Source organism: Glossina fuscipes, unplaced genomic scaffold (genome assembly GCF_014805625.2).
Source record: "Glossina fuscipes isolate IAEA_lab_2018 unplaced genomic scaffold, Yale_Gfus_2 64427, whole genome shotgun sequence".
NCBI lineage: Eukaryota > Metazoa > Arthropoda > Insecta > Diptera > Glossinidae > Glossina > Glossina fuscipes.
The window spans coordinates 1-18788 of NW_024003965.1; the positions used below are offsets into that span (position 1 = coordinate 1).

Sequence of the window (18788 nt, forward strand, 5' to 3'; positions counted from 1 at the left end):
AACAACACGAGTCCATTGTTAGATAAAATATTGAACTTAGCCCTAAAGGTTTTTCTACAAATGTTTATAAAAATTTATAATCAAATATTAACGTAAAAGGAAAGACTCGAAGGATTTGTCCTCTGTTATTTTATGTTCTTACATTGCTGTATATACATATATATATATATATATATTTTTTTTTTTTTTGTTTTCATGTCAACAAGTGAGCAAGCTGTGTTCATAATGCAGAACTTACTTAAAATACTCGTCACTTGATTCGAAGCCATCCATCAAAGTAAGTTCATAATTTTTAAAGATTTTATTAAATTTTACGCACACTATTGAAATAAGAAGTAACGTAAGACATTCGCAAAAAGAAAAATGAACAAATTAATATTATAAAATTGCAAAGAATTTAAAAATGATGCAGACAAATACTTGGGATTTTCTCGCCTGCGGTATTTTGTACACCAGGCATGGGCAACTGCCGGTCCGCTACCTTTAAAATTTCAAATAATTCACTTATCTTGCACATAGCAATGCTGTAAATCATTGCATCTGCCTTCCGTTCCGGGTCAGTTGTAGAAGTGTGAAAGTTGTTCAAGTGTTTTTATACCCTACACCACTTATGGTACATAAATAACACGCAGAAGGGCTGAACAAAGATCTGCTTTTTCTCCTTCCGATCGAATCAGAATCATTATCTAAATTGATCTAAGCCCGTCTGTCCGTCTGTCCATGTAAAGTGTGTTCAAGCTACAGATCACAATTTTTGAGATATGTTGATGAAATTTCCTGCACTGACATGTTTTGACCCAGAAACAAACGTTACTAAAAATGGTTCGTATCGGTTCACTTTTTCGATTATTCTCCATATATCTAACTATTTTGAAAAGTCATTAAATGAAAAAAAATCGCAATCTGCAAATGTTTCCTGCATTGGGATGGAAACTTTGGACCAGCAATTCGGAAGGCAATTTTTGAACCCCCTCTCATATAACAAAAATTGAAGTTCATATGACAAACGCTTCACGATGAAAATCAGGCCATAATAGTAATTGAAATTAAAAAATTATCTTTACCAAATTTGGATCATCTATGCGTATTTTTTTTTTTTTTTTTTTTTTTTTGGATCCTACCCTAATAAGGACTTTCATGAAAATTGATCCTTTGTAGGACAGAAAAGTCTAAATTCTAATAAGTGATTATGAATATTGATTCATACTAGAAATTTCATACAACCAAAAAAAAAAAATGTTTTGGACAATGTGTTGTAGGGTATTCAATGGTACCTGTACCGCAAATAGTATGGAGTATAAAAAGAATTGTTTTGCGAAACTCACCAAGTCGCCGTTTTATACCAACAAGCTTTAATTCCTTAAACTAAAAAGTTAATAAATATTTTTTTCTTCCTGCGCTTGCTTTTGTTTAAAGGACTCAATCTAAAAGATAATGCCTTAAAAAAAGTTGACCTGAACCTTTATTGCGAATTAAAAAAAGTTTTAACTAAGAAATGATTCCCAATGAATTATGCAAATATTCTTTTTAAGTCGTTTATAGACAGAATAATAAAATGAATATACAAATATCTACATATCTTTGTATTGTACGGTCAACGAACAAACAAAGAAGATTAAAAATGACTATTAAACTGAGTAAATAAACTACTTACAAAAATTAAATATGGAAATCTTAATTTAAAATTTCATTGCTTTCATGTGCGATAGGGCGAAATAAATGCATAAGTTTCTCTGATTATACGATTTATTATTAATTGGATATATCTTAGTTTTTTTTTTCGATTTTTTTATTGAAACGGTTTTTAAACCTACTTAGAGAACTAAAATCGTAATGAGAAAATGTTCAAAATAGTAAAACTTTTTTCAATCGATTAGGAAAACATATTTGCGGAGTGTAATGAATTTCGTAACTAATTGGCAGAAAATTGTTTAAATATCAAGATTTTGGTTTCAAGCATGACTGGTTTAACTTTGAGTACCAAATAAAAAATTAAAAGAAATGATTATTATACGAATATTTAAGCAATTAACTGCGTCGACCCTTTTAGCGATGACGAGTATACTGGTCAAAAACATAGTGTGTGGAATATGAAATTGGGCTGTGAGTGAGACAACATGATAACACGGCAAAAGTATTTTCCAAAATACATTATTACATACATGAATGTGCAATACATTATACAGTATCTGCATATTCATAATGATAACATTTTATAAGAGAATCCCACAAACAAAATGTTCAGATTCGCGCTCTCACCCTAAGTATGGAATTACAAAAGTTTTAGAATATATCTTACTATAATAAGGGGACGCATACATAATACGCGGATATACATATATAAAATTGTAATCAGTTATATTGAAGTCTAAAACAAGTAGTAAATTAAAGTTTGCCTTTCTTAATTTATTATATTCTTCTTCCTCTTTCTCAACAACAACTAGCCATCCTTCCTCCACATTTCCAATACTTCTCTTAAAGAAGATGATTGTTCATACCGACACCTGTCGGTATTGAAGAAGTGCCAAATCGGTCAAAAGACATGCCCACAGCAGTACGTAATGTAAGAACACCTCTGTTTCTCAAAAGGAATAAAAAGTTGGTTTTTTGCTCACTACACATTAACGACAGCGGCCAAAACTACAAAAATGTGAACGTATATTCTATGACCGATGCTGTAATACCTCTAAAAAAACGGCCACGCCTACTCAATTTTATGGTATATCATAATTTCTTCAGAAACAAGCTGGAAAAACTCTTTAAAGCATAAAAATTCTTGACCAGTTTCATAATCGGAATGCATCTAAGCAAGTCTATCATCTGTTCGTCTATGCAACTGGGTAGTATCTATAGTGACCATTCTCCCGTTCGCAAAAATAAAGATATCGCCTAAGAACTTACAAGAGAATTTGAAAACGACCCAAACTTTTCAAAGAACCCGCGTACAACATACCCAGGCCTATGTAAAAAAAACTGTGAACACTTTTGCTTTCCGCGTTTTTTACTTTTTACTATATGCACTATATAAATTTCCACTCTTATTGTAAAAATAGAGGAAAACAGCCACACTCATCCTATATATAGAGTATGAAAATGTAGTCCTTTTCCTTGCAAAAGACCGAATATGATTTTCTTACTTGTAAAAGAATTCTGTGTGAAATTTATATCGTGTACCTGATGTAATTTATGGGCAACGAGCAAAAGTCACGGAAAGTAAACATTTTCTCAGTTTTGGGCGTTCGACTTGTTTAAGCCTTTACCAAGCCCTTTTGCAAATTTGGCAAGGCGATAGGGAGCCGATACGATGTGGCTGGGCACACGGACGAGTGGACGGTTTAACAGGCGGACAGATGGACAGACGGACAGATGGACAGACGGACAGATGGACAGACGGATAGAAGGACAGACGGACAGATGGACATGCTTCATTACATTCCGAATTTCAAACTGGCCAAAAATTTATATACTTTATATGGCTGTTGAAACTTGTTTTTACGGGTTAAAGAGATATTGAAAAAATAATTCAATTTGGATATAGCCTAACATTGACTAGGCGCAGTCAATTTTTCCCGTTTATGTGAAGATGCTACACCATCGCCCATAGAATATATCTTCCCATATGTGCACATTTATCTTTTGTAGTTTTTGACCAATGAGCAAAGACCAACTTTTTATCTCTTTCAAAGGCAGAGATGTTCTTAGTCTACGTTATAGGGGAGGCGCCTCCTTCCACCTATTTTCGGTGGGAGCAAGAACTTTGAATGTTTCTGCAAAGTTTTGCTTCATTTTTGCGGCCCGGAGATTATTCACAACAGACATTAAACAGACGGACAGACAGACATGCTTAACTTCATTTAGAGTTTGATGCTCATCAACAGTATATATACTTTGTGGGGTCTGCGAAATAAATATAAGCCTCATCCACCCATCAGTGATAGGTATAGAAATAGAAAGCAGGGGAAACTTAACGCAGCTATCTAAGAAGCCAAAGTAAGCAGAATTGTGAAAGAACACTATTGGATTATCTTGTTGAAAAGCGAAAGAGATTTTATTAATCGTTTATTCTCAAATAATAAGAGGCAATTATCCCTGAAAGTTTCTTGAGGAATTTGTTTTGCCAAAAAGGTAAAAACTTACCCTTTTTTCTATCTTCAATTTTCTGCATTTACTGAATAACTATGAGCTGTTGAATCGTGCACTATATTTACGAGATCTGGTCAACATTTCAATTGTACCTTAATCGTCAAAATCCTTAGTAGCAATAGACGAGTACTTAGAAGAATTAAAGGAAATCACTTTAGATATAGGATTGAAGACAATTAAAAATTCGTTGCAAAAAACTTACAAGAACTTATGTGGGGAATGGGTTAGAAAAAATATATTTTTGGATATATTACAATACTGTTTCATTCTTAGGCTACGAAGTTTCTGAACCACCTTTAGGGAGACCGTTTAAGATGTGATATCACGGACATTAATATTTGAATCAAAAACCGAAGATAGACTTTTCTCTCTATTCAATTTTAACGTTCCTCTATAATTTCCTTTCAATTGCTTGCAATTGCTTGCAACGCGCTTCACTTGTGAACCTCAATAGAATTTAGATGTAATCGGTTGCGTAATAATTAGTATTGATTACTAATTTGTAGCGAAAAATTGCAATTGATACCTTACAAACGAATTAACGTTATATGCCTTAGTTATTGTGTAGTTTTATGCATACACACACATAATTCAATTATTTCAACTGAGTGAAATTGAATTCAATAATAAATGCAAGCAAGATAGGCATACAATTTCCAACACATCTTGAGTGCACAGTTAGTTCACACACAGTTAGCTAACTATCTCAAGATTTATTACTATGAGGATTGCAACAAAGGGGAAAGTGATTTGATGACCGAACCGGACCAACTAAGATCGACCAAGAATAAATACAATATATATTAAGATAAGATGCCTTCTTCGCCTTCTGTAGCAGCAGTATATTCATTCTTATTGTTTCCTGCAATTTACTATTGAGCCGTAATGCATCTGGCCGCAAAAACAAATACAAATCGAATATGTGCTTAAATTTAAATAATAATATTGAAAATGTAATTATTTATATTACATTCTTCATAAATAAACAAATGTATATATATTTATATATATATATATATTGATTTAGATAGATAAATATACCGCTTCTACAATGTAAAATGAGTTAGATTGAAATGCAAAATAAATGAACGACTTCTCACACCCTACAGGTTTTGTTGCAGATGTTTACCCTTTTGCATGTATGATACTTGATTGTATCGACAAATTCAGAAGTATTTTCCGAACACACTTACGTTCGTCTGTCCGTCTGTTCGTCTGTCTGTCTGTCTGATGTCTATTCATGAATTTTTTTTTTTCAACCTACGCGTCGCAATTTTTAAGGTATTTTTACGAAAATAGGTAAACTGGCATGTTTTGGGTTAACGACGGTGGGCACATCATCAACCATTTACGTTCTTGCCTGCACAATACTTTGTTTTGGGAAAAAAATTTGCAAATTTTTAAAATTTCTCAACAAAAATTGTTGAACAAGACGATTTTGAAAAAATGAATTGATATGAAATGTTTAGTTGGCCTGGACCAGTTTCTTGAACAACCTCCCATGGACCGATGCTTTATATGACAATAAAATTTAGTATTTAATACTTTAAGCAAAAGCTTTATAGTGGGCCACGGCCTACCATTAAATATCCGGCACTACTTCGCGTAATGCAATTATTCATATGCCATTTCAAAGGATAGGCGTTATTCGGGAAGTGATCCTTCATCCTTGGGCTAAGATTCCAAGCTTCTAATTTTTTCTCTATGTAAGAAAGAAACGTGAAGGCACCTAGAAATGAACATATGTCCATTCACTTTTTATTGTACCGATCATTTTAGACTCACTCTCTGAATCGATGTAAGTTTATCTGTCCGCCCGTCCGTCTTGCTTTTTTGCTGTCAACCTTCGGGACGCAGGTTTTGAGATATCATGATGCAATTTTGTACGCCGACCTGCTTTGTCCCAAGGGCGAGCACTATTGAAAATGATTCGGAAAACACTACGCATTCGACAACTTCCCAAAGGTTTACTTTGAAATAATCTGTGGTGAGGCCGTAACCCATCATAGTATTGCTACGTTTTTTTTTCCAGATCGATGGCTTCATTTTTGACCATATAGGCTTTTAGGATGGATTAGTAAAGACGTAAACAAAATTGTGTTGGTAACGCCCAGACCTTTTAGAATACTCCTATTAATAAATACATTTACAAATTCGAGGAAAATTGATCAAGTTTATTTGCGAGGAAGCCTACAATATGATAGAGTACCGCATATCGCATCAATCTAACCGTTCGTCTTACTGCGTTCGATTCTGTAGCCGTTATACGCGTACTTATGAATGGATCATACAGGACAGAAATATATATGCGGAATATATCTGTGCGACTTATTTTAGTTTTTACGAGCCTGAAAATTTCCTTTGGCAAAATAAAAACTGGTAGACATGGATAAGCTGATTCAGAATTTTAAGTTAGTCTAGAGCTTTTAGATTATATTTGTGGAAAATTGCTAAGCTTCTCTCTATCGATAGTGGATCTGTAAACACAAAATGTTGCAGAAATATTGAAAATTAAAAATTTGAACGTTCGAGATTTCCCAAAATTTGCATCGCACGTCTTTCGAAAGAGAAGACGAAAGAATATTTTCTTTTCGGCCTGCAGTACAGACAATGAATGCAAACGAAATATAAAGTTGCGTTTGTGGAAAAAACCGTCGGCTTAAACTTGAAGTCAATCGCACTGCGTCCCAACAACAAAAAACAACCGCATGTTGATAAGTATTACAGAACAGATTCTTAACTGAAAGATATAAAAAGAATTTTTTACTTGAATTGAATATTGCTTCACTTCGACTTTCAATTGCTTCGATCTATCTTTCAAAACCCAAACGTATTTGAAACAGTGCACAGAAAAAATTCTTTTGTGTACGTCGTCTTCATAGTTTGTCGTTCATATTAAAAATTTGTAATTTGTGAAATTTTAATAAAAAAAGGATAAAGGGACACGAGAAAATTATGCTCCTTAGAAGAATGAGCTTTTTACTTCGAATGCTACAAAATAGTAATGAGACTCTCCCAGTCCTGCTCAATAATGTAAAGGGCAGATTATTGAGTACAACTTCGCCAGAGCCGATATTGCCTCCTGAAGAGGCTGGCGATAGCAAAACGGATGATAAACCATGTGGAGGACAAGATCAGAAAATTGAAGTTATTGATATTAAATCCGAAGAAATGATGGATAGCAATTTTTGGGGCAGTTGTCCTGCAGGATTTTCCGAACAAGATGTGGAAGCTGTGACAGTCACACCCGGTAAACCTTTACAGACGGCTCCAATCGATGTCAACCCATGGGTAGATGAAATGCTACAAACCGAAGGGACTACCGCTTTCGATGACGTAGATGAGAGAAAGCTGGACGAAATTATTTATCCAGATCCGCCGGCAGAGCGAGAGGGCTGTTACGAATTTGAGGGTATTAAGATATGGTTACCGAAAAAAATGATGAGTCCTGGCACATATCGCTACCGTATGGATCCCGGCGAGACCAATTTGGTGGCTGATGATATGCGTATTTGCAAATTCGAGACGTCCATTAATGAAGCCGATCAAAAGTAATGTTCGTAACATTTATTTTGGATTAATTCCTGTTGAATCTTATTATATTTTAAAAAACATCTAAACGAACAAAAAATATGTATAAATATTGTCCATTTCTTTAATAAACAAATATTGGAAAAATTGTTTCATTCATTTTGCTCTAGAAATCTTCTGTGAACTTCCCGACATCGGAAGCATATAACAACCAAGTTGGTTACTCTTTATATATTCGATCGATATTCTAAATTTTCAATTCTTAAGTGTCACGGCTTCATTTGCAGTTATCAAATTCTTCCGGCCTACTTCCAAACATGTAAACTGACAAATGGACTACTTGGAATTGGAAATTTTATTTTTAACAAAATATTATAAAAAGATAACAAATTCATACGCTTACTAAAGCTACTTAAGTGCACTTTTAAACTTTCTTCATTTTCGCTGACTGTTTTGAACTCGTCTTGTTTTTCCTTTTTCTTGCTTCATCCGCGTTGTCTTCTTCAGATTTTCCGGTTCGAACTTCGCGATTTACTTTATAAGCGGCCGACATGCGTTTTATATTCTCTTTATGTTCTACCTCATGATTTACTATACGATGAGGATAATCGGAACCTAATACGCAGCCATATTCACGTTGATCCGCTAAAGAGACCTTCCATGGTTCATAAATTTTGTCGCCAGGATATTGGGCTAATTCAGGCACATATTTTCTTATATAGCTACCAGAGCGATCAGTTTTCTTTCCAAAAGCTACAGGACTGTAGACATGAAAGTACTTATAAAAGAACGCTGACGCCGACAGCCACATCCAATTACCAGCGTTTAAAGCCCAATCTTGATCTAATAAAAGTTCTTCAAAGACCTTCTCTCCTTCCTCCCATGAAATCCAAAGATCACCACGTGTTAAAAAACAAGCGACAGCATGACGCGCTAAATGATGAATCCAACCTTCGTGACGCAATTGACGCATGCATGCATCAATGAATGGATAACCTGTACGACCGAAAGTCCACGCGTCAAGATGAGCCGCATTTGAAAGCCACGGGATTTGCAAACAAAAAGAATTGCCCATCATACGATCAAAATTTGGCTCATATGTAGCGGCAGTGTAAAAAAATTCACGCCACATCAATTGTCCCATTAGAGAGGCCGGAGGTTTCGTATGATTAGGACAACGTTTTAAGATATCTGTAAGACGTTGGCAAAAATATCGCGAGCTTAAGCAACCAAAACTCAAGTAAGGGCTAAGGGCAGTCGTACTCGGTTCCAAAGAATTCGGCTTAGTATTAGGTTTTTCAAATTCAATTATCCACTTTTCGTCAGCGAGTACTTCATTCAAACGTTTCAGAGCCTCTGTTTCACCTATAAGAAAGATATGAAATTAGAAGAAAGAAGGCCAAACATATTCAAACAGAATTCCTACCGCCTTTAAATTTGTTAACACCTAACTCTTCTTTGGTCTTCACTAATTCATCTAACAAAGGAATGTCGTAACATTTTATATCTTCTTTTTCATGAAAATCTTTTTCAGGTTTATTTAAATTTCTTAAACTTTTAGGTTTTTCCAAAGGTTTCGATTGCTCTAATGTTTTCACAAGCTCCATAAATTTTTGATAAGTCAAAGGAGCCTTATCCTCATTAATCCGCATAATTGAATGAGGATCATAAATAGTATGTGAATAGTGTGTTTTCACCGTCACATTACTCGCTTTTGCCATTTCTTTTACGGCCGCGCCATATTTAAGAGCATATGGTTCGATATCTTCTTCGAATGTCAAAACCTCTACATGCCATTCCTTGAACAAGCGTGCAAACACAGTGCTTGGCGACCCACGGATCACATATAAACGACTACCTAAAGCCTCTAATTGACTATGCAAATCTTCTAATGATTCTTGTAAGAAACGCCAACGATTTGCGCCAATCTTTGTCCATTCTGTAACCGTAGAGTCCAATATATATATTGGCCTGATGCTATAACTGCTGGGATACGCCCGTGCCTGTTCAAATACGTCAGTGAGGGCAGGGTTATCGTGAACTCTTAGTCCTTTACGAAACCAGTGGACCAGAGATGGTTTCCCACTCATTCCTAAGCTGTTGAACAAAGAAAGACGCGATAAAAGAAAAACAGTCGCGACTTGAGCTAACTTTGTAAATATATTTTTTCTTATTTTGTATGCCCAGTTAGAGTGGACTAAACTAAAAATCCGACCGATCTGAAAATGTGCGCTTCTTTTTGACTTGCTTCAAGCACGAAACAAAACAGAACACACACATGCATGCTTCGCTAAAACTAATCATATGTTTACACAGCCGTTAATGAAATGCAGAATTAATAAAGCGAAATAATTCTTTAAAAATACTTTTTCTAACAAAGTAAACTTATAATAAAACGAGAAAAAATCCCACTGTATAGAAATAGGCAGCAATTCACTCATTTCATAAATTTTTTTTTGTTTTTTAACAAAAGTGTAAATGACCATATTATGTTTGAAGTATAAACCATATGATGTCGTTTTGTTTTCATAAAAACATCCCTGTTTTCTGTGTCAGAAGCAAGCAAATATTTAAAAATTTTGCTAAACATTTGTTTCGACGCACAAGCCAAAACAAGCAAGGAAAAAATTGACCGCAATAAAAATTTGCTTGTTTCACGTTACAAACATATGCTTGAGACAGCTGCTACATAAGAGCTTGTTAGGTATTGCCATCCAATAAACGTATGTCAACCAAAAATTATTGTTTTTAACAACAGTGATAAACACGTATTGCTGCCAAGTCTACTACTTAAAGAAATACACTAATATTATCCTTTAAAAAAATCAAATAATTTCTTCTAATTTTAACTAATCAACGTGTACTACATTTTAAAATAATAAATAAACGTTGCCAAGTGTGTACTTTCACCTTTCTTGTACGTTGTACTCTGTAAATTTGAAAGCGGATATATTGATTTGGTAACTCTAGTTTATTAGAATTTTGGACATTGTGTCTCAAATGAGAATTTTCATAGCCTTTAGTTGTTTTTGCAGGAAAATAGTAACAAATTAATTTGCGCGAGTGAATATTGCTAATAAATAAAAGGCACCTTAATAGAAAATCAATTAAAATTTTTGTAATTCATATGTTCAATTTGGTGAGATTTGCAGCGTAAAATAGTGCGATAAAAAGCGTATAAAATTTTGTCAAATTCTTTTATGCAAATTTGTTGGTAGTGAAAGCAATTGCTAATGTGCAGATGAGAGGAAAAGATTTAGAATAACAAAAAAAAAAAAGAAAATTCTTTTTTTGCTTTTTAATATTTAAAGAAAAAAAAAAAAATTTGATAATTGATAAATAAAAAGAAAAATTAATTAAAATGCGAATGGATTTGCATTTAACACACTGGAGTTTATTGTTTGTTACATTAAGGTAGGTAGTGTAATACCTGAGTTGAATGTAAAAAACAGAAGCATTTCGCTCAATTATTATAAATTGGTATTTTGTATATATTGCTCTCTTTTTATCTCTCTGCAGTTGCTTCCTGTTTTACGTGTTCGCTTCGGAAAGTGCAAAATATGTAAATCAAGCAGCATCTGCAATAAACAATGAAGAAGCCGATGCGCTGGCCGCAGTAGTTAAAGATGTTAATGAAGTTGTCGCTGATGTACTGGGCAATGAAATAAGTTCTGACGAAGCTTCCAATCAAGAGACTATTCCAAATCTTGAAAAGATAGATAAATTATCTCAATCTTCGATATTGATGCGTGAATCCTCAATTACTTCTTCTCCTTTAATGGAGTTGGAAGATCCCCTGAGACCCGTAAAAGTGTCTGTTGATGTTTTGCATAGTGATAGTGCTAACGTAAATAATATACAAAAATTACAAATGAATAATAAAAATGAGGACTCTATAGATAAAGTTGATAAATTACGGACAGCAAATATTGACGATCAGAGCAATGCATTGGAAGTAAATGATAATGCTGAAAAAGCGTTTGAGAGAGATAAAGATGACAGGCGGTAAGTTTAATTTTATTTAAATCTTGGCTAGCGATATCTTTTATCTCAAAATTAGTATTGACGTAAAATGTTATGGAAAATATTTAAAAATTCCTCTTTTTCCGCAAATATAAACATTTTTGAGTTGTGTTAAATAAAAAATGTCATGATCAATCCGATTTTTTAGATATCAGGGGTATAATATATAAGTTACGCTTTCGTCTTTACCCTGCCTTTTTGCTAAATAGTTAAGATATATTTGGAACTTTTTCTGCCCCCCTCTATCCCTCTCTCTATCTCTATCTCTATCTCTCTCCCTCTGCTTGTCTCTCTCTTTCTCCATTTGCCTTTTTATCTAGCATTGGTTATATATCTGAGGCACTTTCCTCCAGAACAGGCCACGTTGCTTTAAAGTTTGCCTCAAAAGTTCACCAATTATCCCTACAACAAGTCGCTAAGCGATTCTATACATTTTCTAACATCCGTTGTTTTTGCTGCGTTGAACTTACCTTCGATTCTTCGATATTGCCACCATTTCCCGTATGTCAAAAGTTTTTCCCAAATTCAAAATGTTTGCACAGGCATCCATTCATAACAAAGTTAAACCCAGCTTAGTTTGATTAATGAGTGTTGGACTACTATTTAAAAGAAAAGAAAATTTATTTGCATGTACACATGTAGATGTTCCTGTGTATATGTATTTAAAATTAAAAACACTAAAAGAAATTTTGAAAGTAAAAACTCTAATAAAAATCACACGATTCGTTAAAGATGACTTGGCGTGGGTTAGTGGTTATTCACGTTCATGTTCATGTCTAGTAACCGCCATAATAATGGCAGTCATCACTAAGGAATCTTAACTGTTTATCAGCTGTCGGAGCTCTATATAATGCCCGAAGAGGCAGACTTACACCGGCATACAGGTACACGGGCAAACACATTTATAGTTTAATGCACATGCAGGCAGAAAGTAAGAAGGCCGTAAACACATTTTTCTATAAATTTAAATAATTTATTGAATCTTTTTTTTGATTTTTTTTTTTTTCGTTTCGTTGTTAAATATAAAATGCAATAAAAAGTTATCGCAATCATATAGATTTGCACCCTTGAGCCACCCATAAAGTAAACGTTCACATACATATATCTACGGCATTGCTTTGCATTATTTTGTAATGCACAAGAAAACATTTCTATGGTTGTTGTCTGTTTTTTCTTTCTTTGGATTACTATACTATGATACGGTATTGTGTGGGGTGTATTATGGCTACTAAGACGGCCGATGTGATCGTTCCTCATCAATTAAATCTAACATAAAACCAAGCACTTCATATATACACACACGTATATACACTTGTTTTTGTCATGGGAAATATTAAAAAAGTAATGCATATAAGATTGAATGCAATTGTTTTGTTGTGACTTGGTCTTTGGTCTTTAGTCTTTAGACTGTTTTTTTTTTTTTTTTATATTCATATATATATATATCTTATTGTTGTTTGTTTTCTTTAATTGTTTATGAACAGGATTATTTTTCTGCGTACGTATGAATGGAAGACAGACAAGATAGTTGCATGAATGAATTATATCATGATTTGCATTTGAATTTCCACTCCATCTGATCTCCTGACTTGATTTCAATTCGTTTTATTTTCTTTTCTTTTTGAGCTCTTATGCATTTCAAATAAATCAGGAAACCTATATATATAGAAATATATATATATATATATATATATATATATATATATTGGACAATCTAAATACTATTGAGCCTTCCGGAAATCAAAAATCATAGATTAATTTTATTTATTCAAGTTATGTTAATTAATGATATCGATTATGAGGGATAAAAATTTTTTCTACTCCATTTTAAATATACAGTCGGCAGATGAGAATTATCGCCTTTACAAGGGTTTGCATGTTTTTCCTTTTTCCAATAGCTTTTGTAGTCAATCTGTTAGCAAAAGAAAAACTTAACGACTATTAGCACACAACAATGCATACAAACCCATTTGTGTAGCGAGAAGCTCTGTAAAATGTATCAAGCGAACATTGCTGTTTAGGAGAATAATGTATATTAACAATATAACGATTGACTGACGTGGTGTAATTATAACGTCGACACGTATGTTTTATATGAATCAAAAAATTTATTTTTGCTCTCTTTATTAGAGCAATGCGTTGCTAAGAAATCAATAGCTGACGTACTGTTGCTTAATTTAACGCAGAAAATTTATTTCAAAAAATATTATCTTATACGTCATCATCGGCTCTATACTAACTTATTAACGCCTTTGATAAGCGTAATCGTGACAAAGTAGTCGCTTTGATGGGTCAATGTTCTGCGTCGACGGTAGTTTGTCTTCTTCATGGGAGACTTTAGAGCAGACTTTTGTATTAAATTTTAAATAAATGAAAATGAAAATTCTTGAGTCTGCTTTCCAAAAAGCTACAAAAAGATTAAAAAACTGGTAGTGGGTCACTGCCCAGCATTAAATACCTTACACAACTTTGCTTAACGCAGTTATTCATGTAACAATTTTTCAAAAAAGTAAGGCGTTAATACCGACGTCAATATCGTTTGTCTGCCGCGAAAATTGCAACTTTCCGATTGAACATAACAATGCCAGGCGGACAGACGGCGAACAAGCTTAGACTAGGAACAAAATGTTTAAAATTCTGACCACTTTAAGAATTATTCTTAGAGAGATAAGCCCAAAGAAGGAAGATTGTTGAACAGATGGTCCATGCAGTCATCGCACATGAGCTTCCCCTAGGGTATTCCGTAGAGTGTTCAGGTGAAGAATGTTACATCACGATGCCCTTGGTATATTTTAGCTGATGCTCACGATGCTTAAGATTATAGAGGGACAAATATACTCGGACTTACATTCAAAACGTAATTTGCAATCTTAGAATGTAATAAGAATCTCGGCTTTCTGTACTTTTACAAATCTTACCCACTATGTAAAGTATCATCATCTATGGGGATAATTCAATTATTAGAATGTTCATTGTGGCCTTTTATCCACACTTATAACAAGATTATTATATTGATGGTCGATGCACAGGCCTTTTGCGAATGTCGCTCGTCATAGTTAGTCAGCCAATATGAACTATCTCATAACGCACTATTCCTGTCCACGCTCCTTTCCGAGCGAATTATAGTTTTTAGAAGAGCATAGATTTTATTTAAAATTCCCAAGAGATCTATTTACATATTACTTTTCAGGAACTTATCTATTCTTATCCGTTTGAACAACACACAAGCAAGCATGTATATTCATAGCGACACTCTTTGTGTGTTTAATGTCATTTTTCGCTAAATGTCAGCTCTCATGATTGACCATTTTTGGTATTTGGATGCTTAGAAAATTGACTAGTTTTCATGCAAACTCAAATCATTAAATATGGAATTTTCGTGACAATACATAAGAAAAGTGAATAATTCTTAAAAATAATTTTATTCATAAAAAAATTTAATATTACGTAGAAACAGCTTAAGGTCCGCTAAACACGTATGTTGCGCTTATTTCTGAGTCTTTATGATTGTGGTCCGTCCTCGCAGGTGGACGATTATCGATTCTTTGAAGCATCCTCCCCCCCATTCATATTTCCTCAAGGCACTAAGCTACGGCACTGCGCGACCAAAAACTTGTCTGATTTCGAAAGTATTCCTTTGCTTCAAAAATATTATACTTTTTTGCTTTTCCTCCCACCCACCCTTGCGATATTATTGCGAGGAGAGAAAAGCAGGGAAACGTACATAACATGAAGATTTTGAAGCATTTTTTTGGGCTTTCAAAGAGATCTGATAGAGAGAGCATTTCGGCTAGAATATGAAAAAAAAAAAAAAAAAAAAACTATTAAAAAAGATGTTATTTATAAAAATATTGTTTGAATGATGTGAAGTGCGTGTTTGTGTGCGCGTTTGTGTGTGAGTTAAGATTATCATCTTTTATGTTCATGAACTTTTTTAGCACACTTTGACAAGCGTTTACTCGCCAGCTCTTGCATAAACATTCACAGATTTCTGGGAAAACCGTTGTATAGTTCAAATTTCTTTCACTTCGGGCGACGCATACGCACTTGTTGTTGAACCTATATTTACTTGACCGGGGTATGTAAATCGGCTTGTAAAGCGCATACAGGCAACTATCTTGCTGGCCATATATTTGCATGGCTTTCTTATTTGTTCCTTAATGAATATTCATGTTTTTCATACTCTCACTTTTGCAATTTTTTATTTCTTTTCTATTTATTGAATGAAAATTATTGTTATCACCAAAAAATTGTCGAGGTATACTGATATAAGTAAATCGTTTGGAGCAGTCTAAAGATACAACTTCCAAATTGCTTTCGATGCCAATTTTTGCTTTTTCTCGCGAAAATCTGAAATTCAACGAAACTTTATATTAAAATCGAATCTAATCCTTAACTTATTTGCCAAAAAACGGTTTAGACATGTTCCAGTAATTGCCGAAACAGAACTTAATGCACCTTAAGATTATAATGTTCAATGTTCTCTCAATGATCTAAAATGCATTGCAGATATCGCGTTCTATCCTGAAATTTCGAAATTACTCTCGTTGCTTATACGTTGTACGAGTGTTTCAATGTCATGTAGAGATATCTTAGGAATTTTTTTGAATTCTTATCGGTTTGCTAGAATGATGAATAATTATTATCGCAAAATTCTATAATTGTAAAAACATTGGCTTTGTTGGGTATGGTGGGTATGGTGGGTATTTAAGCAGTCGCCGCATGAGTTATTAAAATTTTCTTTGCTTGTTATTTCTCGGCTTTAAAAGTATGCAATAAATAATTTCAAGATCACCGACACTAACTAACTATGACTGCTCTGATGATTTTTGTACAAAATGCAAATGCATCATTTACAATACAAATGGAGACGTCGATTACCGTTGTCGCTTAGATTGTCTTCGTACGTTAGAGTCACGACTTCAAAATCTATTAAAATTTAAATGAAGCACTTTATTTTAACAACAAGTACATATTGACCGCAAACTATTGGCATTTGTACAGTATGCGCTATTTAGATAGACTACTAGACAGGCAGACAGACAGACAAACGGACGGACGGACAGACAAACAGATAGACAGACAGACAGGCAAAGACATAAACAAACAAACAAACAGATATGTTAAACAGTTAATAATGCGGTTGAATGAATGAAGCCTTTCAATAACAAACCGAAAACCAAGCAGCTTACTATAACAAGAGACAGGCATTTCGGAACAAACGAAAGATACGTGAAGCAAGTGTCTAATAGTAATAGTAGTAGTAGTAGTAGTAGTAGTAGTAGTAGTAGTAGTAGTACACTAACAAGTTAATTTAACTCATCAATATTTAACAATGCCAACAACAAACATATAACACAGCAATAAGACAACAACGAAAGCAACTGCAATAATAACGACTTTTAATTGTTATAAAATTAATAGTGAACGACGACGTAACCGTAAAAAAGAGGTGGTGCATTTACCCGTGTTTTCTTCGCTTTTTCTGAGGACAATAGAATATGAATGAAAATGTGATTTACTTAAATGCGCACATATATTGACACACGTGCTATATGTGATAAGTGAAACTTTCACTTTTTTCCTCCAGAAATATACGTATGCGGATGGATTGTTCAAAAGGCATCCAGATATCCGAAAAGCAAACAAACATTCACACTACTACACTACAATTCCAATCGCGTTTTTTTTTTTTTTTTTTTTTTTTCTAGCAATACTTTCTTAAATATCCTCGGCATTGAAACGATCATGATGATGACGATCATAATGATGATGATGGTGATGATGACGATGATGATGTAAACGATAAAATGATGATGATCTTGTTTATTTTTTTTTAGGTGATTTGTTTCTTATTATTGCGCTTCAATAATCTATAAACGATAATCTAACGACAGGGTACACTAAGCGTATACATGCGTGCGTGTTTGTATGTGACTTTGCGAGTGAGCGGCAATGCGCTTACTACCATTGCTGTTTGTTTGGTACTCTTTTTTTTTTTTTTTTTTTTCTTCCTTTTTCTTTGTCATTTAATGGGAAATCTATGAATTTTTGCATTTATTTCATTCAATTGACTGGAAATTATGCATTTAATTGCAACAACAACAACAACTACGACGACGACGATGACGACGACGACGACAGCGAAAACAATTCGTGCTTATGTACTAACAACATAGGTGTTATCATCGCTTTGACTGGCGTTAGGTAGATGGTAATGATTTTCTTCAAGCGGTAATTTTCTTTATGTTGTTACAACGGAACTTTACCGCAGTCGCACAGCAATGCAATGCAAATATCACAAATCGGCATAAGATCACACAGCGCAATTTTATGTGATCAACAACAATGTTTGATTAAAAATGCAATTTAGTTGTCATACATTTTCACAACTCTCCACCAACTAATCGTCGATCGTCGGACACAATAATTAAATTCATTCGTAACTTTTTTGTATTAGTTTAGACAGCATCGCGCGCATTTTAAGTTTAAAAAAAATTTGAAAAAAAAAAAACAAACGCAAAAGATAATAAATATTAAAACAGTCATAGCGGGGTCTTAATTTTGATCAATGTCTGTCGCTTATATGCGTCGGTTTTGACACATGATTTGTTATTGTATTATTTAATGTTTGTATGCACATCGATTGCTATTAAACATTTACCATAAATTTCAGTAACGAAAGTCCACAATTTTTACTCTTAACCAATAACGAAAAAAAAATAAAAAATAAATAATTGTAACTTTGAACCAGGGATTCTGAAATATTTATCGTGCTGTCCCCGCATCTTTAAAAGTTAAAATATACCCACGTGTACATGCAAGCAAATACAGCTAAAGTATTCAATTCTGTAGTAATTGTGGACCGACTGATCACGTTCAAAGTTTAGAAATTAGAAAATACTCAGATGCATTGTTGCTTTTTGTATTCACTTATCGCAAATGTATGTCTGAAATTTAAAATTAAAAGCCATCTGAAAGGTCGAGGTGCCAACTCCCCCGATAGAGTCGATGAAGTGCCCATTATTATTGACATAACGCGAAACGCCTTAATTTCTTCTTCAATCCCTTACAATGAAAATTGAAAACTT

General features: G+C 33.8%; 2 protein-coding genes across 2 annotated transcripts; one reads left to right on the top strand and one right to left on the bottom strand.

The window, feature by feature from the left end:
• Positions 1–7952: 7952 nt before the first annotated feature.
• On the bottom strand, positions 7953–9930 carry LOC119643819 (cryptochrome-2-like). The gene is made up of 2 exons (XM_038043326.1): positions 9101–9930; positions 7953–9039 (listed from the first exon to the last, which is right to left on the bottom strand). Exons 1-2 carry the CDS (start codon positions 9762–9764, stop codon positions 8099–8101), a joined length of 1605 nt encoding a protein of 534 aa, XP_037899254.1. The 5' UTR covers positions 9765–9930; the 3' UTR covers positions 7953–8098.
• Positions 9931–10675: 745 nt separating this feature from the next.
• LOC119643820 lies at positions 10676–12323 on the top strand. The gene is made up of 2 exons (XM_038043327.1): positions 10676–11088; positions 11194–12323. Exons 1-2 carry the CDS (start codon positions 11036–11038, stop codon positions 11681–11683), a joined length of 543 nt encoding a protein of 180 aa, XP_037899255.1. The 5' UTR covers positions 10676–11035; the 3' UTR covers positions 11684–12323.
• The last annotated feature ends 6465 nt before the right edge of the window (positions 12324–18788 follow it).

What these genes read in the sequence shown, in the direction of transcription:
- LOC119643819 (XM_038043326.1), bottom strand. Translation starts at nt 9,764, where the DNA reads ATGAGTGGGAAACCATCTCTGGTCCACTGGTTTCGTAAAGGACTAAGA. An exon ending in TGTTAACAAATTTAAAGGCG is followed by an intron (nt 9,040 to 9,100) that starts GTAGGAATTCTG and finishes TCTTTCTTATAG; the next exon opens with GTGAAACAGAGGCTCTGAAA.
- LOC119643820 (XM_038043327.1), top strand. Translation starts at nt 11,036, where the DNA reads ATGCGAATGGATTTGCATTTAACACACTGGAGTTTATTGTTTGTTACA. An exon ending in TTATTGTTTGTTACATTAAG is followed by an intron (nt 11,089 to 11,193) that starts GTAGGTAGTGTA and finishes ATCTCTCTGCAG; the next exon opens with TTGCTTCCTGTTTTACGTGT.